At 25.0% G+C, this 25,042-nt stretch overlaps 1 protein-coding gene across 1 annotated transcript in view; it reads left to right on the forward strand.

Moving 5' to 3' along the window:
- Positions 1 to 20,347, forward strand: part of LOC122503993 (homeotic protein proboscipedia-like) — a 74,408-nt gene extending 54,061 nt beyond the window's left edge. The window contains exons 2-3 of the mRNA XM_043614816.1: positions 17,462 to 17,604; positions 17,717 to 20,347. Of these exons, the coding sequence (XP_043470751.1) occupies positions 17,462 to 17,604; positions 17,717 to 19,480 (1,907 nt within the window). The 3' untranslated portion in view covers positions 19,481 to 20,347. The remainder of the gene's footprint in view (positions 1 to 17,461; positions 17,605 to 17,716) is intronic.
- Positions 20,348 to 25,042: the final 4,695 nt, after the last annotated feature.

Raw genomic sequence — 25,042 nt, forward strand, 5'->3', positions numbered from 1 at the left:
ATCTATATGTGCATATGAGTATATATGTGTATATGTGCATATGTCTATATATGTGCATATGATAATATGTGTATATATGTGCACATATACGTATTTGTATAATATGCATGTTTATAACTATGAAGATATGTTTATGTGCATATGTGTACATGTGTACATGTGTACATGTGTATATCTGTATATGTGTGAGGGAAGCATAAATGAGAACATTTTGCTGCAGGGAATAAACGCTCTCGCTGGATGGTCAAGCGAGACTTCTTGTTTTGCAGCGAGTGTTAATTGATTACAGGTTCGAAACTGTGGGTTCGACGTTATCCGAGCTTGAAACTCTCTGTTTCGAAAGCAAAAGCCTACCATGCGTATACGCGCGGTTTTGTTTCGGCAATATATACCCTTCCTTCCACAATTCTCTCTCAAACCCTGCGCGCAAATATTTTACTTCTCTCTCTCTCTCACCCCCAGTTTGCTCTTTTGCTTACGGCATTGCCCCCCTGCATAAATCTGTAATAAGGACGGTTTACGACGCTACTTCTACTCGCCATTTACACTACAGACTCCCCAAACCCGCAAATTACCTAATAGTCCGCGAAGCACGTTATTCGCCATTACACAATGAATAATTCTCACTCACATAACAATATATATACACCACCGCTCGGGAGAAATCAAATCCAGAGTCAGATTTCTCTCTCTCTTTTTTTTCTTTCTCTCTCTGATTTAAGAAATCTCTCTCTCTCTCTCTCTCTCTGGCTTTGATTTCTTGCAGCAGAGAAAGAAAGAAAAAAAAAGAGAGAGGGAGATTCAATATATGTTGAATTTCATTATTATTTTAGGGAGTTGATTATATTTTTATTCCCGATTCGTTTAATATGAAATATCGCTGGTTATTTTCTTTAATTTTATAGGATCCAAGGAAAAAAGAGAAGGAGAGAGAAGTTTTATGAAAAAAAGATTGCAGATACAGTTCATTTAACTGTTTTTCCAATTCATCAAGAGTCAGAACCCTGACTATTTGTTCTCCTATTTTTTTAAAACTGTATTTTTGCAATATTTTTTATCGCTGTGTTTTTACAGCATTTTTAACACTATTTTTACATTATTTTAATACTGTATTTTTACATTTTTTTCCATTCTATTTTTACATTTTTGAAATACTGTATTTTTACAGTATTTTTTAACACTATTTTTACATTTTTTTAATACTGTATTTTTACAGTATTTTTAACACTATTTTTACATTTTTTTGTAATACTGAATTTTTACAGTATTTTTGACACTATTTTTACATTTTTTTGTAATACTGAATTTTTACAGTATTTTTGACACTATTTTTACATTTCTTTGTAATACTGTATTTTTACAGTATTTTTGACACTATTTTTACTTTTTTGTAATTTTGCATTTTTACAGTAGGTATTTTTTAACATTATTTTTACATTTTTGTAATAGTGTATTTTTACAGTATTTCTTTAACACTATTTTTACATTTTTTGAATACCGTGTGATTCTCCACGAAGTGGTAACTTTTGACTACTGTAATTTTTTTTTAAATTTCCTAGTAGATCTTTTTAATAAGGCTTAGAAATATCTTTTTAGTTGATATTTCAGCTTAAATTTTTTTTTTAAACTTATGTAAACAATTACAAAATTTTTACTTTAGATGTTAAATAATAATATTAAAAGGCTTGATAATAACTATTTAGTTGATATTTAAGCTTAAATGGTTTTTAAACTCATATTAACAATTTTTAAATATTTAATTTAGTGGTTAAATAATAAGTTTAAAAAAATCAGGTTTTGTCCATTAATAATATAGTTTTTAATATATATAGTCAGTGTAATAAAACAAGTAAAATGTATTCTGCGCAATCCTCTAAATTGAGAAAATTGCCTCAATTGTTTGGAAACCTTTTGCAAATTTTTAAAGAAACTTGAGGATTTCTAACATACGAGTTAAAAAACGACTTTTAGAATATTTTATTACTCAACTGGAAATTAAATATTATATTGACATTATTAATTGAAAATGTAAAGAATTTCAGAATCTTTTTGTTCGTTTTTTCAACGAAAGTGAAGACTATCTTCAAATTTTTGAGGAAAATTGAGATTTTCTGGAATTTAGTATTTAGTTCAAAAACTGTTTTAAAAGATATTTGAAGACTTAAACTGAAAATTGAATTTAACTCAAATTCCTTTTTCTAAATTATACAGCAGTAAAAAATATTTTTGAAAAAATGAATGTAAACAGTTTCATCAAATTTTTGAGGAAAATTGAGAATTTCTGAAATAGGAGTTTAAAAAACGTATTTAAAATATTTTTACGCAATTGGAAATTTAATTATATGTAAATCATTAACTCCAATTTAAAAAAGTTAAGGATTTTATTTTTTTGTTTCTTTTACTAAGTTTATGTGGAATTTTTAAATAAAAATTGAGATTATGCCCTAAATTGAAAAACATTTTAACACGCAATCATTTTTCCACAAATTAAACTGTAACTTGCACTAAAATTTATCGAAACAAACAAAAATTATTTAGTTTTTTAGGAGTACATAAGGACTTTTTAAACAAAATTTAAGATAATGTCCTAAATTTGAACAAAATTTTTTAGTGCATTCAATCATTTTTCAACAAATTTTTGATGAAAATTGAGATTTTCTGGAATTTATACTCCATAAACTGTTTTAAAATATATTTAAAGACTTAAACTCTAGTAATTGAAAATTGAAAATTACCAAATTTTCTTTTTTTTAAATTATAAAGCAGTACAAAATATTGTTAGTTGACAAAGCGAACGTAAACAATTTCATCAAATTTTTGAGGAAAGTTCAATTGTTCAGATTCTCTCATTCAATCATTTTTCCACAAATTTTTCAATAATTTGTACTTAAATTCGAATAAAATCTAAATTATTTAGTTTTGTAGAAACTAAAGTGTAATTTTGAAAGAAGATTTGAGGCAATCTACTAAATTGACCACATTCGCACACTCTCTCAAATTTCCACAAACTTTACTGTAAATTGTATACTTAAAATCATCGAAATTATTATTATTATGCACTTAATTTTTTAATTTTATTATGCAAATTTTTTAATTTTGTAAGTGTTCAAGTAGACTTTTTAAACGAAATTCATCAAGAATTCTATAGCGAATTCTAAATTTCTAATATTAAAATTCTATACTAAATATTTTTGAAGAAAAAAAAAGTGAAAATTCAAAATGGTGGATCCAATATGGAGGACGCAAAATTTTGAATATGTTCGGAAAATATATTCCTCCTCGTAAATTCAATGGGTGCTGCCTCATATCCGGTACCGGACGAATGTCCATAAAATATATATTCTAAATAATCCAAAATGCCCTCAGGGCGCGGCGCATCAATTGAAAGTGGACTGTCAAAAAAAAAAAAAAAAAGAAAAAAAGAAATTTTTCCGCCGTGAGAACAAATTGAGGGAAAAATGAGTGTAAATTAGAATCCATTAGATGCTGCATTTATTCCAAACAAAAGATGGTTTGTTTTCGATTTCCCTTGTGATCGACTATCATTTTCAACGGTCGGTTGAAACCGACAGTTTCTCTCTTTCTCCTTTACACACACCCATTCTGTCCCTCATTTTTGGAGCATTGAGTCGAACGGACGCGGAACCGGCTGTACCGTCATTTATTTCAAACTCTCGTCACTCATTTTTCATACGTTTAGTCTCTCTCACTCTTTCTCTCTTTTTTCCTTCTCTCTCGCACTCTCTCTATTTCTCTCTCATTGTCTCTCTCTTTCTTTCATTCTTTCTCTCTCTTTTTTTCTATTTTTTTCTCACTGTCTCTCTTTTTTTCTTTCCTTCTCTCTTGTTAGAAAAAGAAAGAAAGAAAAAGAGAGAGAAAGAGAGAGAAAAGAGAGAGCGAGAGAGAAAGAAAAAAAGAGAGAGAGAGAGAGTCACTCTTTCCGCCTCTTCCTTTGGAACTCACATCGTGCGGAGAAACGGGCCGATTTTCGCCTTTGTTCTTCTTCATCGATGGAGTTTTCTTTTTCTGTGAACGAGCCAGAAATGGGGAAACAAAAGACAAATTACAGGGACGGTCATCATGTGACCCTTTCCACCTGTCCATAATACTCTATGTATATACTCATCGTCTATCGAGTGAACCGAGACCAAGGTCTTGAAATGCTCTAAATGGTTCAAGGAGACTGCAAAAAAAAGAAAAGGAAAAATATACTGAATGGAGTCGCGTGTTCTTTCCCATTTTTTCCACGCAATCTCGTCTCTTTGATTCTCTTTCAAATCGATGAAAATATACAGAAAAATCAGAGGAACAAGAAATAAAAATTGATCAATTTATAAATAGAAAATTTATTTTTCGAATTTTTTCTTTTTCTGATACACGAAAAATTTTTTTTCCCTCTTCATTTGATTTAAGTAGCCGGACTATAAAATTTTTTAAATAGATTTGTTTATTTTTCTAACTAATTTCAAATCATAATTTTATCATAATTTTTCTAAATTTTATATTTTTTATTTTAAAAAATTTAGTTATAGAAAAATAAACAAATGAATGTAAAAAAAATTGAATAACAATGGTTTTTTTCAGCATTTTCAATTTAAAAAAAAAGGTTTTTTTAAATGCTTTAAAAAATGGTAAAAATAAATTGTTTACACATTAATTTGTTTGTTAATGCAAAAACATATTTTATTCAGAATTACGGATGTATAGAGAAAAGCTCCAATTAATTTTTATTTTTCTTAAAAATTGATGGATTTTAAAATTCATCCGTAATTTTGTAGAAAATATGTTGTTGTATTGGCAAAAAAAATTTCCGAATGAAAAAAATTATTTTTATTATTTTTAAAGCTTGTTTATTTTTCTAACTGATTTAAATCTTATTTTTTTAAAAATAAAAAGTATAAAATACAAAAATATTATGATAAAATTATGATTTGAAATTATTTAAAAAAATAAGCAAATGAATTTCCATATGAAAAAAATTGAATAACAATAATTTTTTTTAGCATTTTCAACCTAAAAATTTTTTTTAATGAAAAGTATGAAATACAATAATATTATGATAAAATTATGATTTGAAATTGTTTATGAAAATAAACAAGTAAATATCCATAAAAAAAAATTGAATAACAATGGTATTTTTGGCATTTGTAACATAAAAACCATGTTTTTTATAAAAATAAATGGTTTAAAAATAATAAAAATAATTTTTTTCATACGGCAATTTTTTTGCGAATACAAAAACATATTTTCTAAAAAATTACGGATGAGTTTTAAAATCTATCAATTTTTAAGAAAAATAAAAATTAAATGGAGCTTTTCTCTACATCCGTATTTCTGAATAAAATATGATTTTGTATTAATAAACAAATTAATATGAAAAAAAAATTTTGTTTACTATTTTTTAAAGCATTTAAAAAACACATTGTTTTTAGATTGAAAATGCTGAAAATTACCATTGTTATTCAATTTTCTTTTATTCATTTGTTTATGTTTCTAACTAAATTTTTTAAAATAAAAAGTATAAAATACTTTTGTATTTATTATGATAAAATTATGATATGAAATTGTTTAGGACAATAAACAAGTAAATGTCCATATAAAAAAATGGGATAACAATGGTATTTTTAGCATTTGTAACCTAAAAACCATGTTTTTTTTAATAAAAATTCTTTAAAAATAATAAAAATCATTTTTTTTATTCGCCAATTTTTTTGTGAATACAAAAAAAATTTTCTACAAAATGACGGATGGATTTTAAAATCTACCAATTTTTAAGAAAAATAAAATTCAAAAAGGGTCAGAATAATTAATGATTCACTGATAATTTTCTTTTCCCGTGAAATATTCCAAAATAATATTAATTTGGAATATTCTCTTCTTGTGGGAATATTCCAAATAAATATTCTCAATCTTTCAATGGAATATTCCAGGAATGTGAATGGAATATTTCGTTCTATTGAAGAAATTATACTATTAATACTGTATAATAGAAAAAAATTATAATTTTAACAATTTAAAAGATTTTTTCATAATTTCAATATTATTTTTTTGTGATAACATTAAAATTATTTTATGATAGAACTTGACTGTAAATTAACATCATTAAGTGTCGGGTAATAAAGACAGAGTTTTATTATACTATAATGTCTGGTAATAAGAATCTTGTCAGTTATAAACACCCAGATGTGGGAAGTTGTGATTCTCGCAATATTACAAAATCCGAATCTACTGTTATTTTACATTCATTAATTTATTTATCTATTATAATTTTTTTCCTTCTTTCTTCGATTTCTTTCTATTTCGATTTTTGGAGAAAAAATGTGTGTCTTGAAAATATTTTCCTTTTTCAATATTTCTTTTTAAAATTAATTTTTGTAATTCTAGAGCAGACAGATGAACAAGAATACTTTGTCAAAAAAAAAAAAAAAAAATTCTCAAAAATTCAGGGAAATATTTTTAATAAGGGATAAAGGAGAATTTTTCTTTTTTACAATAAAAAATTAGCTATTAGGTAAATGAATAATTATTATAAGCAAATTTTGAAAATTTGACATTTTGTATTTTTACAATTCTAAAAATAAGACTAATTTGCTAATGATTCTACAATTAATTATGTAGTAGTGAATTAAATTTCCATTTGCTTAATTAGCAAAAAATGTTAAACGTCATTCCTATTATTTGCAAAAAAAAAAAACTTTACATTCGCTTTAAATTGTTTTCTTTTTTGGTTTACACGCGTATATATATATATATATATATATATATATTCTTTTAAAAGTGCGAATATTTCACAAAATGAAAATGGATGTGAGAACCGAAAAAAAAGAAGGCAAAATGCATGAGTTGAAAGCGGTATAAACAACTTTGTATATCTAGTGTTTAGTTGCATTCTTTGTAGAAAAACGCGTGTAACATTTGATTAATGATCTGTGAACAAATTGCTACAATGTTTACAAGAAGTGATATTAATCACAGTAACATAAATTCCAAATAGGAAAAAAGAATTCCCAATTTCCATTCTAATTCTCAATTTTTCTATTTTATATCTATATTTATATTTATTTTTATATTATTATTTATATTTAAATTTATATTCATTTTAATATTTATATTTATACGTTTATTTATTTATTTATATTTAAATTTATATTCATTTTAATATTTATATTTATACGTTTATTTATTTATTTATATTTATATTTATATTTATAATTTTATTTATTTATTCAAATTTATAAATTTATATTTATATTTCTTTTTTCTAACTTTTCCTGCCTTGAAGTCGAATTAAAATTCCCCTCGTGTCTTGAACTTAATTAGTGCGTGTGAATTAAATTAAATTAAAAATATTCTTTTTTGTTCCTTTCTTGATTCATTTATTAAACACTGTACATGCGTATATACATAAAAATAATAATACTCTTGATTGACATATCCTTGACTGAAATGATTCACATTTTGTTTCGATGCAGAAGAAAAAACCGCAAACTCCTTCGTCATTACTGCGATATGTGATATCATGATGCAGCTGGATAAAAATATATAATATATAACCGCGACTCAATAGCCAGAAGGTAAATAACTCGCAATTATGTTACTTCTATGCACCACTTATATTCCTCAGCAAAAAGAGAATTTTTTTACGTATTTTTTATTTATGGAAATGTTCCATTGCAGCCGAACCATTAGCAAACAAACTTCAATTTTTTTTTGTATAATTTCTAATCCTAACAGCGTAGAATTTTTTTTCCTTATTCGCAATTTCTATGAAATTATTACTTATTTTACTTTACGTTTATTACTTACTATTACTTATTATTCCTAACTTTATTACTTAACTATCGTAAAAGAACGAATTAGGATTTTTTTTCCTTCAATTATTATTTTTCTAAAACAAAATTGGAATTTTAAGGGAGAAAATAAAAAAAAGGAGAAGAAAAGAGAATAGACAAACAATGGGACGCATCACTCATTGAGTCTCGCCACTTGTATAAAGACATAAAACTGAAGGTGGAAAAATGCGTCGCGACGCCAAGAATCCAAAAACGTGCGAAGCGACGGCCGTCGGATCTACAACTTTCTGTCGATGATTGAGATACTTCCAAAAATAATAATATTCCATCACTCGACACATTCGACAATTTTTTCACTATTTCCTCTTGGAATAATATTTTCGAGTTGACTGGGAATTATTCTCGTTCATGAGCCTATTTTTTTGTCATCGCTTCTCTTTAAGTTTTTAGGAAATTACTAAATTTTGATAAAAAAAAATTGTTCATGAATAATTTATTTAATCTACCTTGAGTATAAGGTTCAATCTTGACTATTTGTTCACCTATTTTTTTAATACTGTATTTTTACAGTATTTATTTAACACTATTTTTACATTTTTTTGTAATTCTGTATTTTGACAGTATTTCTTTAACACTATTTTTACATTTTTTTTGTAATCATAACAATAATAACAATAATAACAATATTGCATTTTTACAGTATTTTTTTAACACTATTTTTACATTTTTTTAATAATGTATTTTTACAGTTTTTTAAACACTTTTTTTACATTATTTTAATGCTGCATTTTTATTTTGTACAGTATTTTTTAAATACTATTTTGACATTTTTTATACTATTTTTACATTTTATTAATACTGTATTTTTACAGTATTTTTTCAACACTATTTTTACATTTTTTTGTAATTCTGTATTTTTACAGTATTTTTTAACACTATTTTGACATTTTTCTTTAAAACTGTATTGTTACAGTATTTCATTAACAATATTTTTACATTTTTTTAATACTGTATTTTTTTAGTATTTTTAAACACTATTTTTACATTTTTTTAAAACTGTATTTTTACAGTATTTCTTTAACACTCTTTTTACATTTTTTTGTAATACTGAATTTTTACAGTATTTTTTTAACATTATTCTTACATTTTTTTAATATTGTATTTTTACAATATTTTTAACCTTATTTTGACAATTTTTTAATATTGTATTTTTACAGTTTTTTAATCACTATTTTAACAGTATTTTTTTAATACTGTATTTTTACAGTATTTTTTTAATACTATATTTTTACAGTATTTTTCAACATTGTTTTTACATTTTTTGTAATTATGTATTTTTACAGTATTTTTTGAACACTATTTTGACATTTTTCTTTAAAACTGTATTTTTACAGTATTTCTTTAATACAATTTTTACATTTTTTAATACTGTATTTTGACAGTATTTATTTAACACTATTTTTACATTTTTTTAATACTGTATTTTTACAGTATTTCTTTAATACTATTTTTACATTTTTTAATACTGTATTTTGACAGTATTTATTTAACACTATTTTTACATTTTTTTGTAATTCTGTATTTTTACAGTATTTTTTTAACATTATTTTGAAATTTTTCTTTAAAACTGTATTTTTACAGTATTTTTTAATTCTGCTTTTACATTTTTTTATTACTGTATTTTTACAGTATTTTTTCAACACTATTTTTTTGTAATTCTGTATTTTTGCAGTATTTTTTTAACACTATTTTGACATTTTTCTTTAAAACTGTATTTTTACAGTATTCTTTTAATACTATTTTTACATTTTTTAATACTGTATTGTTACAGTATTTTTTTAACACTATTTTTACATTTTTTTGTAATTCTGTATTTTTACAGTATTTTTTTAACATTATTTTGAAATTTTTCTTTAAAACTGTATTTATACAGTATTTTTTAATTCTGCTTTTACATTTTTTTATTACTGTATTTTTACAGTATTTTTTCAACACTATTTTTTTGTAATTCTGTATTTTTGCAGTATTTTTTAACACTATTTTGACATTTTTCTTTAAAACTGTATTTTTACAGTATTTCTTTAATACTATTTTTACATTTTTTAATACTGTATTTTGACAGTATTTATTTAACACTATTTTTACATTTTTTTGTAATTCTGTATTTTTACAGTATTTTTTTAACATTATTTTGAAATTTTTCTTTAAAACTGTATTTTTACAGTATTTTTTAATTCTGCTTTTACATTTTTTTATTACTGTATTTTTACAGTATTTTTTCAACACTATTTTTTTGTAATTCTGTATTTTTGCAGTATTTTTTTAACACTATTTTGACATTTTTCTTTAAAACTGTATTTTTACAGTATTCTTTTAATACTATTTTTACATTTTTTAATACTGTATTGTTACAGTATTTTTTTAACACTATTTTTACATTTTTTTGTAATTCTGTATTTTTACAGTATTTTTTTAACATTATTTTGAAATTTTTCTTTAAAACTGTATTTATACAGTATTTTTTAATTCTGCTTTTACATTTTTTTATTACTGTATTTTTACAGTATTTTTTCAACACTATTTTTTTGTAATTCTGTATTTTTGCAGTATTTTTTTAACACTATTTTGACATTTTTCTTTAAAACTGTATTTTTACAGTATTTCTTTAATACTATTTTTACATTTTTTAATACTGTATTTTGACAGTATTTATTTAACACTATTTTTACATTTTTTTGTAATTCTGTATTTTTACAGTATTTTTTTAACATTATTTTGAAATTTTTCTTTAAAACTGTATTTTTACAGTATTTTTTAATTCTGCTTTTACATTTTTTTATTACTGTATTTTTACAGTATTTTTTCAACACTATTTTTTTGTAATTCTGTATTTTTGCAGTATTTTTTTAACACTTTTTTGACATTTTTTTAATACTGTATTTTTACAATATTTTTAACCATATTTTGACATTTTTTTAACACTGTTTTTTTACAGTTGTTTAAATACTATATTGACATTTTTTTAATACTGTATTTTTACTGTATTTTTTTTTTTGACCGGATCATCTAATTCAATAAATTTTCCAAAAATTACACTGAAATCTGTATGTAAAATCATTTCAACAATCCTAAATTATTTAGTTTTGTAAGAGTTTAAGCGAATTTTCAGAAAAGAAAATTTCAGGCAATCCTTTTAATTGACCAGATTCTCACATTCACCCAATTTTTCTCAAATTTAACTGAAATTTCAAATCATTTTGAAACTAAATTATTTAGATTTTTAGCAGTTCAAGTGGACTTTTTAAACGAAATTTGAGATAATCCCCTAAATTGACTAAATTCTTAAAGTCCAATAATTTTTCCATAAATGTTTATGTAATTCTTACTTAAAATAATTTTAATTAACCTAAATTCATTAAAGCCGTAAAAATTAATAAAATCAAACCATGTTTATAGAGTGTTAAATATAGATTTGCTTGCTCTAAATCACTATTATTTTTATTTATTTATTTTTTTGCATTAAGAATTCAGTAATTTTTGCTCAACTGGAGTTTACATTCAGCATTAAAATACCAGTTCAGTTGCGGTAACTTTTATTTTTGTTACCGTTTCGTAATTTTCAAAAAATATTATCTTGATTTTTTAAAACCGTCTCATAGATTTCAGTTGCATTACATTAAATTTATTAAAAAAGTTACTGATTTTCTATTAAAATCTGTTACTCATTCGAAATTTCCACTTTTATTTTTAAGAAACATTTAGGAATCTGTTATAAAAACCAGTGCCAAAAATTAAACATATTCCGTTAAAACAGAGAAATTTGAACCCTTTCTGGATAAAACTTATTTTTCCGCATTATACTATATCATATTTGCGGATATAATTTTAATTCCGCATACTTATAATTCCCTAATTATAATTTCCCAATTATAATTTCCCAATTATAATTTTCGGCAATTAAAATAATTGCTTTCGGAAAGAAACTGATGCGAAAAGTGAATAATAATAATAATAATATAATAAGAGAAAAATTATAAGAATACATGCGAGCTATCTTTGTACTGTATGTATTTCACTTCGCACACGTTCCTGTCACTCTTCATTCTGTGAATAGTCTGACAATCCGTCATCTCATGTCTCGGAAGAGTGAAAAGCTAGAATGCCATACTGATATATTTTCGTCCAGTCTTGTCAGTAGACTTACAACAAAATTCTCCTTCATGTGGAGTAGTGTGTGCGACCTCGTTGTTTCGTTACGATCCACTCAATTATTATGGCATCGTGTTGTTATAAGCCCCTCACTAATCCCACTAAACAGCCACGCAAAAACTTCCGTTTCTATTTTCAATATATATTTACACCAAAAAGCCACTGATTTTTTAATTAAAATAAAAAAAAATGCCCAAAAAGAAATAACCCAAAAAATGCCCTTTTTGGACATTTTTGGGTATAATTATAGATCTGTAAAAACCCAAAAAAATGTCCTTTTTTGACATTTTTGGGTATAATTATAGATCTGTAAAAACCCTTTTTGGGTTTTTACAGATCTATAATTTTACTCAATTTTTGACTAATTTAAATAAAAAATAATTTCATTAACAATATGGTCAAAGTTGCATGATAGTATTGCAAATATTACCATACAAAATATTAACAATATCGATGCAATATCGTCGCAATATTGTCGCCATATTTTGTGCCATTTAGATCGTTAAAAAAATGCAGACAATTCAATAAATAGGAATTATTTTTATGGATTTTATTTAAGAAATTTTGAAATTAAAATTTGAAATTAAACATGAAATGTAAATAGCATAATTTTGAAGTATGGAAAGTAATCGAAAAAGGTAAATGGAGGGTAAGATAAAACGAGGCGTGGATCAGGTTTGATTGACAGGTCTGTCCAACCAATCGCAAGACTGGTAATACTGATGAGGCCCATGTCAATCAAGTTGCACAGTTCCATTTCACTGCAATGGCAAAACCCTCATTGGGGCGCTATCGGTCTGCTTCGACGGATGACCCACCCTATTTTCTTTCTTTCCTCGTTTTTTTTTATCCGACGCCCTAGGCCACCCTAACATCCGTTCGCACGCCATGGGGTAGTTTAGCATCTCCAGCGCGTAAATGCTCAACAAGAACGGTGAATAAAAAAAAATTGTATCATCTGAAAGAAATACCCCATTGTTTTTTGTACCTAAACAATAATTATTATTTTTTCTCCAATATTATTATTAATTTATTATTATTATCAATTACTTATTAAAATCCATTATTATTATTATTGTCGATTGTTTTTTAACAGAGAATGTGCCACTTTCTATTATTATATTTAATAAGCAATTTTTTAAAGCGAAATATATTTATTATATTTAGCAAGTTTGTACCTACACTGAAAAAAAAATTTAATTGATTCAAATATCCATTTAATTGACTATTATCAATTAAATATTTACTTGAATCAAATAATATTTATTGGAGTCAATTAAATGGTATTTGAACCAATAATTTCAGTATTTGAATCAAATACCATTTAATTGACTCCAATAAATATTATTTGATTCAATTAAATATTTAATGGATAATTAATCGGTTAATTGAATCAATTAAATTTTTTTTTCAGTGTACTACTATTTACTACTTCTTTTACGATTTGCTACTATTTAGATAATTTTTTTATATTTCTGATACTAAAATCTACTTTTTTCTCATTTATGAGAAATTGCAATAATTTAAATCTGCACATAGTTAAAATAAACAAATTATTTTAAACATTTTAAAAATAATTCTTTGCAAAAATCAATTAATTTAAAAAAAAAGAAATTTTTAGCGTAAGAATTACATTATTTTCAAAAAAATTTTTAAAATCATTAACATAAATTTAATTATTTAAAAAAAATTTACATTTTTTAACAAAAATCTAATTATTTTCACAATTAATGAAATTCTCCACAGAAATTCATTATTATTAAAAATTTTAATAAAACGTGTTTTACAAGAATTGAATTACTTTCATGAATAATAAAATTCTTAGCGAGAGTTCAATTATTTTTGTAAATAATAAAATTCGTTGCAAGAATTCAATTAATTTAAAAAATACTGAAATTTTCAGCGCAAGAATTCAATTATTTTCAAAAATTTTTTTAAAATCATTCACATAAATTCAATTATTTTTAAAAAAATAATTTTTTTTTAACATATAAAATACAATTATTTTCATAATTAATAAAATTCACCGCAGAAACTCAATTATTTTTGAAAATTTTAATAATACATTCTTCACAAGAATTCAATTATTTTCACAAATATAATGAAAGCACAGAAATGCAATTCTTTAAAATACAATTATAGCAGAAGATTTTTTGAATAAATGAATTATTGAAAAATTTTTTTTATAAAATTCTCCGTAGCAAACCATTTTTAATAATTTTGATAAAATTTTTTTTATGAGAATATTAATCTATTTTTAAATAAAATTGAAATTTAATTCTTGAAAAAAATTTAATTATTTTTAAAATTTTTAATAAAAAAATCTTTAAAAAAAGTTTTTAATAAAATTTTTTACAAAAATTCAATTATTTTCATAAATAATAAAATTCTTAGCAAGAATTCAATTATTTTCGTAAATAATAAAATCCTTCGCAAGAATTCAATTGTTTCCAAAAATATACTGAAATTCTCAGCAAGAATTTAATTATTTTTGAAAATTAAAAAAAAAAATTACTCATAGAAATTCAATTATTTTCATAAAAAATAAAATTTTTCACATAAATTCAATTATTTTTATAAATCATTCAATTCTTATAAAGGAAATTAAAATATTGCCAAATAATTTAACAAAATTCTTGACATAAAATTCAATTATTTTTTAATAAATAATAACATTCTTAGCAAGAATTTAATTATTTTTGTAAATAATAAAATTCTTCGCATGAACTCAATTATTTTCAAACTTACTGAAATTCTCATCGAGAATTCAATTATTTTCGATAATTTCAAAAAAATTCTTCAAAGAAATCTAATTATTTTCATAAATCATTCAGTTCTTAGAAAGAGCTCAATTATTTTCAAGTAATATAAAAAAATTCTTCACAAAAATTCAATTTTTTTCATAATTATTAAATTCGTAGAAAAAGTTTAATTATTTTCAAGTAATGTAAAAAAATTTTACGCAAATAATAAATTACTTTCATAAATCATTCAATTCTTAGAAAAAGTTTAATTATTTTCAAGTAATGTAAAAAAATTTTTCGCAAATAATCAATTATTTTCATAAATCATTCAATTTTTATAGAAACAGTTCAATTATTTTCGAGTAATTTAACAAAATTCTTCACAAAAATTCAATTTTTTTCATAAGTAATAAAATTCTCCACATAAATTCAATTATTTAAAAACATTGTAATAAAAATATTCGAAAGAATTCAATTATTTTTTCAAATTTGGTTAAATTCTTTTAAACAATTCAAGTATTTTTCTAAACGATTTTATGAATTCGATTATTTTAAATACAATGTTTAAAAAATGTTTTATACTTATTGTATTATTTTTAATCATTGTAATCAAATTTTTATAATAAATTCAATTATTTTTTAAAATTTTTATAAAGTTTTTTAGAGCAGAAATTCAATTTTAAGAAATAATCTTCGGAAATATTATTTTCTTCAAAATTGTAATAGTATTTAAATATTTATTTGAAATAATGATTAATTAATTATTTTCCTAAATAAAAAATGAATAAAGTTTTTAACAATTTTATTTAAAAACTAGCTGTCGTACCCGTCTTCGACGGGTTTAAGTTTCTACAAATACCAAATAATTTCCAAATAATTTTGGAAGAATGTTATGTTTTTTTTAGAAATTAGTTGAATTTTAAAAAGTTTTTAAATTGTAATAAAAATTTTAATTCCTAGGAAAGAATAAATAAGTAGGGGAACATAGTCTAGGTCGGCCACCTTTTTGACTTTTGTTTATAACTTTTTTTTAAAAATGAATTTGGACAATTGAAGTATATGGTTGGAAAGTCCTGTTTAATAGGAACATTTTTTCTGTACAAAGTAAATTGACAGGTTTAAAAATGAAAAAGTTATAAAGATTTAAAAAAAAAAAAATTTGTAGTCCAGGTTGGCCATTACAGTCAAGGTCGGCCATGTTTAAAATTCAAAGGGCATTAATCGTTAAAAAATAAAATAACATGTTTGGAGTTACGGAAAATTGATTCTTTATTGTTTACAGTTTGTAACTTAATGAAATAACAAAATAATAACAATAAACAATATAAAAAAATAAATATAAATAAAAAAAAGTTTTGCACTAAAATATTAATAAAATTAAATAAAAATATTAATAAGATGATCAATTATAATATGAGTTATTCAGAATTGCAGTTTTTGCAAATGAAGTAGCTCGTCGTCATCTTTGCGCATTTTAAACACATAGTGGCCGACCTTGACAGTAAGTAACATTACCGAATTGTTGTAACCGTAAAGAAATACGTTTCGGGATTCGATTTTTTACTTTGTTTTCCTTTCAACCATGAGTCCCACAAATTTTCTGCATACTTGCCTTGACGATTCAATTTGTTTTTTATCTTTTATTAATGGTTTTTCACATTATGCACAAAACTTTTTTTGAGCTTTTTTTGTACCGACGTCACAGAAAACACAATTTTCGATTTTCCGAAAATGTAATTGAACAAAAAGTTAGGTTTCACTAAGACAAGCTTCGACAAAAATGCGCGTAGGTGGCGCTAGTGAACTTGACAAAAAAACGCGAGTGGCCTACCTAGACAGTAGGCCAACCTTGACTACATTCCCCTACCTATTAAAATTTTTATTTCGCAAAGATTATTCAATTTTTAAATAATTTAATTTAGAGTTTGTGAAAAAATTCGCCTTATAGAAAATTGTAATTAAAATGTTTTTCGAAATATAGTTAAATCTCAGTAAATAATTGAAAAAGTTTGAATGAAATATTTAATTATTTAGTAATTTCGTCAAATTTAATTGAAATAAATTTTATATTTTAAACAATCTTATTTTATTACTTTCAAAAACTATTTTTAAATACAATCGCATTTTTGGAGAATTCTACCTAAAAATTTGGAAAATAATTAAATAGAAAAATTTAGAATTGAAGTTCCTATCAGTATTTATCAAGAAACTTATTTTTTTATGGATATCAGGAGAAATTCGAGGAAATTTTAAATATCAAATTTTTGTGAATCGACTAAAAAAACTCGTTTTAGTTAAATTTAATTTTTCGATAACTATACTTTTTATTACTTTTTTCAGTCTCAAATATACTTTTTTAAAATTAATTATTGAGTTCAAAGCCTGCGTATTCTAAGAGGACAAAAAAATTGTTTGGATAATTCACTGAAACCCTTTTAGGCGAGGATCCCTTGTTATCATAGGACACAAGTTTCTTACTTGGTGATAATAATTAAGCAGTGTTTGCGCTTCGACATGAAATACCATAGCAGTTAGGAAACTTAGCCCAAAAGTTTTCCGAAGGAGTCCTCCTGAATTCTATCCGCTTAGATCGTTAACGTATATATATAACAATTTCTTTATATTACTGCGCCTTTAGTTATTAATCATTGTCAGGAAAGAAAAGGTTTTTCGATAGAATTTTTTTCTAAGAGGAAAATTTTTTTTCTGTTACAGAAAATGGTCTTCCAAGGAGATTACGAACAGCTTACACGAATACTCAACTATTGGAATTAGAGAAGGAATTCCATTTTAATAAATATCTGTGTAGGCCAAGACGGATAGAAATCGCTGCATCGTTAGATTTAACGGAAAGGCAGGTGAGATTGCGATTTGGTTTAATTCAAAAACAATAATTTCTAGAAAAATTTTTTGGTTTCTAGATTTGAGAAATTTGGATAAAAAACACAATAAAACTTGAATATTTTACAGGTGAAGGTTTGGTTTCAAAATCGAAGAATGAAGCATAAAAGACAGACCTTGACGAAGGAGGATGGTGACGAGAAGGACGGAACATCATCGGATGGTTTGGAGAAGCCGAAGGGTGAAAAAATGTTATTAATGGACGACGATGAGAAGAAGAGCTGCCACAATTGTGATATTTCGGGGGTAGGTGATGTGGGCAGTACTCTTTCCGGTGAAATTGGTGAACTCTCTTCAGGCCGAGGGAGTAGCAATAATAACAATACGCCTAGTGCAACAAACAACAACACAGGTTTCAGTACCAACAGTAATGGAGCAAGTAGTGTAGGTAGTACCAACAGTGTTTCCAGTTCCTTCGAGAAAATGATAGTGGACGACGACGACTCCCGCTCACAAGATGGTAGCGAAGTGACATCGCCAAGTCTAGTTAAAAAATTAACAGGCGAAGTTCGTGTGAAAATCGAAGCCGGTCACAAGAGTCCAAATCCAGTGAAGCATGTCGGTAAAAAATCACCGTCGACAAAAGATGTTTGCTCTGTTAAAAGTAACGGAGTACTTCTTGCACTGCCAGACTCGACAGTCAGTACACTTCCAAGCCAGGGTTCATCGACTAGAAGTCTTACGCCTTCTTCAACGCCTGGAACGCCGGCTTCGATCCAACTTCAACAGGGAAGTCCCCTAGGTATCCAAACCCCTCACAATTACATGCAACGACCTAGAAGTTCTCCATCCTCCACAACTTCGACTCTCTTAGGCGGATCTTCTCCTCACAATCGAAACATACCTCCGAATCAGTCCCATTTTCAACAGACCTATCAACCAACCACTGGAGTCGACTACCGGAATGGCCTACCCAGACAATCCGTACAACAAAATAGTCAAAATAGTACCCAACATACTTCACATACCCAACATACTTCACATACTCAACAGACGCAACAGACACAACATTCCCAACAATATTGCTCAAGGGACTCCTATCAACAGAGGCTACCCTACGGAGGGGAAATCCATCCCATGTACCCACAAGTCAGACAAACTCAACGAACCAACCAAACAAGGAGTCATCAATCGAACCGATCGGTTTACAACTCAATGCAGTACCAACAGCACCAACAGTACGGAACACCAGGAGAGTATAACGGATACTCCCAGGGCTATCACACCTACCACAGGGGCATGCAGAACAGTTCCTATCAAGCTTACCCTTCTGGTCAAACCGAACAAGACAGTTACTACTACCCCAGTTCATATCACACCTCTGAGACACTCAATTCCCACACACATTCTGCGATAAACGGACAATACTACGGAGAAGTACAGCAGCAACAACAACAACATCAACAGAATTCCGACTACATTCCGACTACTCATTCGTTACACAGTAGCACTGATTATAGAACGGGGAATAAATGTCATTATTACGAGCAAACAAATCAGAATATGCACATTCATCAAGGTGGTGAGGCATCGAATATACCGAATAGTTATGTCTCCTCACCGGATCCATTCCCAGCGCCAGGTATTACGACAACTGCAACTGCAATTGCTGCGGCGACTGCAGCTGTTATCACTCCGCCCTGCAATAGTTCGACGGGACAACAAAATGACACGAATGCTGAAGCATATGGTAACTTTGGCAATTACTATAATGAACAGGTGCACAATAATGCTCCGCCTCCATCGGCTGACAATAGTAACAGTTCGTCTGATTTCAATTTTTTGAGTAATCTCGCTAATGACTTTGCTCCTGAGTACTATCAGCTTAGCTGAGTTCACGATAGTGAAAATCAATTGGACTGGTGTGATGAACAATATCTACTTAATGAATTGTATTGAAGGGGTATGAGTGTTTTAAAAATTATTGGATGATACTTTAGGGATCCTCTACCTTGGACGTTGAACTAAATGCTGCTAAAATTAATCAATCAAAATCTGTAAAAATCGAAGAATATATCATTTCTAAAGAAGAAAATAAAAAAGAATTTTTAGCAATGTTTATTTGTTAGGTTGATTTTCGCTTACAAGAGAATAAGGATCTTAAAGAAAAAGTTACTTGTGGAATTTTTTACTTGGCGCTACAGAATTGGTATAGATGATTGTAAATCCGAATTTATTTTTGGTGGGGAAATTTTCTAGTCCAGGGTGCGATTTTGTAATTTGACTTTGACTTCTGATTCAAATTTGACATTGACAATAATAGCTTTAAAGACTTTCACTATGACTTTGAGTTTAAAAGTAAAAGTCGAAGTCGAAGTGAACGTTAAAAATAAAGTCAAAGTTAAAATGAAATTCAGGTCAAAGTTCAAAAGAAGGTCAAAGTCAAACACAAAGTAAAAATAAAAATAATTTTCAAAGTCAATGTCGAAGTCAAAATCGAATCGAAAATCAAAGTCAAATTGCAAAATCTGCAGCAAGCTTACCCTGAAAATTTTTAAATTTTTATTTCAAATATTTCTTATTAATATTTCTTAATATTTCTTATTTCTTATTTTGAGGAAGTAATCTTCCTCAAAATTAAACAGAAAAAGAACTTTTATTTTTAATATAAATTTTGACTTATCTTTCTATTATTTTAACGAATAGAACTTGAAATGTTATAAATTTATTTCATTGAATCGTAGAACAGTCGATCTTTTTGAGCCATTTCTGCAAAAATTTGAGAAAAATTGAGAATTTCTTAAACATGATTTAAAGAAGCGTTTTTTAAAATTCTATACAATTGAAAATTAAAGTATAATCATATTTTTAATTGGAATTGACAAGAATATCAGAATTTGTTGCATGCTTTTTTAACTAATATGCAGACTTTCCTCAAATTTTTGATGAAAATTGAGATTTTCTGCACTTTAGTTTAAAAAATATTCTACAAGATATATTTAAAGACTTAAAGTATATATAGTAACTGATAGATGACTTTTACTAAAATTCCTTTCTTTAAATTATAAAGAAGAAGAAAATTTTTTTGACAAAGGGAACGTTCACAGTTTCTTAAAATTTTTGATGAAAATTGAGGATTTCTGAATTTCGGTTCAAATTCGTTTTTAAAAGGTATTTCACTGACTTTAGAAATTAAATTTCACTAAATTTGCTAATTAAAATTATAAAGTACTATAAAATATTTTTCAGAAAGGGAACGTAAACAGTTTTTTCAAATTTTTGATAAAAATTGAGTTTTTCTGGAAGTTAGTTTAAAAACTGTTTTAAAAGTTATTTAAAGAATTACTATATAGTAACTAAAGGTTCATTTTTAATAAATTTCCTTCCTTTTTAATTATAAAAAAGTAAAAAATGTTTTTGTCAAAGCGAACGTAAAGAGTTTTTTCAAATTTTTGATGAAAATTGAGAATTTCTGAATTTCGGTTCAAATTCGTTTTTAAAAGATATTTCACTGACTTTAGCAGACTAGTAACTGAAAATTAAATTTTACTACATTTGCTTTTTTGAATTATAAAGCAGTTCGAAATTTCTGCAAATTTTTGAAGAAAATTGAGGATTTCTAATATAGGAGTTAAAAAACGACTTTTAGAATATTTTACTACTGAACTGGAAATTAAATTATATTGAGACTATTAATTGAAAATGTAAAGAATTTTTGAATTTTTTTATTTTTTCCAGCAAAGATAAAGACTATCTTCAAATTTTTGAGGAAAATTGAGATTTTCTAGAATTTAGTTCAAAAACTGTTTTAAAAGTTATATTTAAAGACTTTAACTATAGTAACTGAAAGTTGAATTTTACTAAAATTCTTTTTTTTAAATTATCAAATAGTATAAAATATTTTTCAGAAAGGAAAACGTAAACAATTTCTTCAAATTTTTGATGAAAATTGAGATTTTTCGGAAGTTAGTTCAAAAACTATTTTAAAAGTTATTTAAAGAATTACTATAGTAACTAAAGGTTCAAATTTAATAAATTTCCTTCATTTTAAATTATAAAGAAGTAGAAAATATTTTTGACAAAGCGAACGTAAACAGTTTCTTCATGTTTTTGATGAAAATTAGGAAATTCTGAATTTTTTGTTCAAAAACATTTTTTAAAAGATATTTCATGACTTTAGAAGACTAGTAACTAAAAATTAAATTGCAGTTCATTTGCTTTTTTAAATTATGAAGCAGTTAGAAATTTCTGCAAATTCAAATTTTCTTCAAAAATTTTTGAAGAAAATTGAGGATTTCTAAATATAGGAGTTGAAAAAACGACTTTTACAATATTTTATTACTCAACTGAAAATTAAATTATATTGAAACTATTAATTGAAAATGTAAAGAATTTTTGAATTTTTTGCTTTTTCCAACGAAGATAAAGACTATCTTCAAATTTTTGAGGAAAATTGAGATTTTCTGAAATTAAGTTCAAAAACTGTTTTAAAAAACATTTGAAGTTTTAAACAGAATGTTGAATTTAACTCAAATTCATTTTTTTAAATTATACAGCAGTAGAAAATATTTTTTCCAAAGTGAACGTAAACAGTTTCATCAAATTTTAGAGAAAAATTGAGAATTTCTGAAATAGGAGTTTAAAAAAACGTATTTAAAATATTTTTACGCAATTGGAAATTTAATTATATGGAAATAATTAACTACAATTTAAAAAAGTTAAGGTTTTTATTTTTTTGTTTCTTTTACTGAGTTTATGTGGAATTTTTAAATAATAATTGAGATTATACCCTAAATTAAAAAATATATTTTAACAAGCAATCATTTTTCCACAAATTAAACTGTAATTTGTACTTAAAATTATCGAAACAAACCTAAATTATTTTGTTTTGTAGGACTTCAAGTAAATTGTTTAAAGTTTCAAAAAATTTTTGATGAAAATTGAGATTTTCTGTAATTTTTTGCAAAAATTGTTTTAAAATATATTTATAGAGACATAAACTACCTACAGTAACTGAAAATTGAATTTTACTTTTCCTTTTTTTAAATTATGAAGCAGTAAAAAATATTATTGACAAAGCGATCGTAAACAATTTCATCAAATTTTTGAGAAAAGTTGGTAAATTTCTTTATAAGAAAAAAGTTCTCTAACCTTCATTAAGGTCGATTTTCACTCATAAAATCACGGACAAAACGACCTTGAACCAAAAGTCACTCATTTACTTCTAAACAGCAACCAAAAAATTGTCCAATTTTATTATATTCTCAATTCGAATATATATTCATCATGGGTAGAGGAATTCTAATGTATAATGTACGTATTATATGTATATAATAGTGAAAAAAAAATTATACCGGATGACAGAAAGTGTAAGTGCAATCTTAGTATACAGGTTATAGCTTAGGAGTAATAAAAGATTTCTCGGTATACTGATACGTTTGCAAAAAAGAAGTGTATTATAATGAAAGACCAGAGAGCTAGGAGATTGCAGGAAACAACGAAATGATTCCCAACTCTCTGCAGTAACGGAAATAATAATTCTTTTTTTTCTCCTTGTAAAAAAGCTCGATGTCACTTACATATCCAGGACGCAATAAACCGTCTCAGGATGCAAGCAATTTTACCCATATGTATATATAACTAATTTCTCATCAAACTAATTCTTCCTAATTCTCCTCTTGAAAATTTTAATTTTTTTATGTATATTATTAAATAATTTATCAGAAATCGGAGAATTTTGTTTTCTTTTAGAAAAAATATCAAATTTAATTTAATTTTCGATATTTTGGGCATTTAAACGTTGCGCTTGAATAAAAATTACAATTCTCTCACTAAAGGAAACATTTCTTAAAATTTTATTTCCAATTGACTGTTCGATTCTTTATTCTTGTAAAGAATATTTATTATTTTCAATTGATGAAATTGCGAATATTAAAAAAAAAAATTGTTACGAAAACAAAATTTCCCTTAGAACAGCGAAAGTCTTAACTGAATCAATAAAAACTTTCGTTAATACAGTGAAATTTGTCGCTATTCCAAGAAAAACTTTTTTTTTCCGTCAAATAATAAATCTCAATGGGAAAATTGAGTCAAATTTTGAATTTTGTAAAGGGAATGTAATTATTGTAATAATAATAATAATAATAATATTAATAATAATTAATAATTATAATAATAATTATAGTAATAATAATAATAAAAAATAATAATAAGAATAAAATAATAGTAAAAATAACAATGATTATAATAATGATAAAAATAATATTGATAATATTAATAACATTAATAATATTAATAATATTAATTACTAGTAATAGTAATAATAATAATAATAATAATAATAATAATAATAAAAATAGTAATGATAATAATAATAATGGTAAGAATAATAATATTATTAATAATAATAATATAGCAATAACAGTAATAATTGTAATAATAGTAATAATAATTATTATAATTCTGAGTATAATTATAATAATAGAAATAATAATAATAGCAATATCGAATATAGGAAATATGAAAAAATTTGTAACATACAAAAATATATTAGTTGTAAAATGAAGACGAAGATTTTCAGCTGTGAATAAATTAAATGCGCGCAATCAGACATAGAGCGCAATAAGTATACGTGTAATTTATATAATTCAATTAGGAAATGCACTAATTTTGAAAAAAAGCGACTTTTATTTGATTGAAAGAAAAGTAGAAATTTTGTTCACGAATATATATAACTATATTAATTTTAAATAGAAAAAATATTAAAATTCTAAAATAAATTTATAATCTAAAACTATGCAATTATAATATAAAATTCGATGAAAATTGTTTATTTTCTGATATTAAATTTATCGATTGTGTAAATATATAATTTTTCGATTGTTTTTTTTTCTTTATCACTAGTGCGAAAAGAGGTTTTCTTAAATTTTTTTTTAAATCGAGTCTGGAGTGAATAAAATTGTAACGAAGAGTGAGGAAACTGTCGCTAGTTTCTGTCCTTCAGACGTATATAGTTATAAATTATATGAATTGTTGTTGTTTATACGAAAAAAAATTACTTGTAAATAGGCACAATAATCAAATATTGTTTAACGATTCAAATTGTACGTAAGCGTTGTTGGGTGAATTTCTCAACATCAATAATGTTATTGCGCACCTATACATTCGTTCACTAACACCCTTGTCAAATACAGGTTATAGCTAAAAAAATTTATTCTTGTTGTTAATCAAAACTACCTCTTTTTCATCATATTTAATTTTTTTTTAATTTCAAATTATCATTTTTAGTTCAATTTCCTCTTTTTTTACTTTCAAAGTTAATTTAATTATAATTTAACTTAATTTGAACTAGCAACAATTCACACGAGGCTGACTTCTCTCTCAATTTTTTAAAAATAAAATTAGAAATTTCAAAAATAATAGAACATAAATATTTTTAAATCAATTTTTTTTTAT

Source organism: Leptopilina heterotoma, unplaced genomic scaffold, assembly GCF_015476425.1.
Source record: "Leptopilina heterotoma isolate Lh14 unplaced genomic scaffold, ASM1547642v1 Lhet_11, whole genome shotgun sequence".
Taxonomy (NCBI): domain Eukaryota; kingdom Metazoa; phylum Arthropoda; class Insecta; order Hymenoptera; family Figitidae; genus Leptopilina; species Leptopilina heterotoma.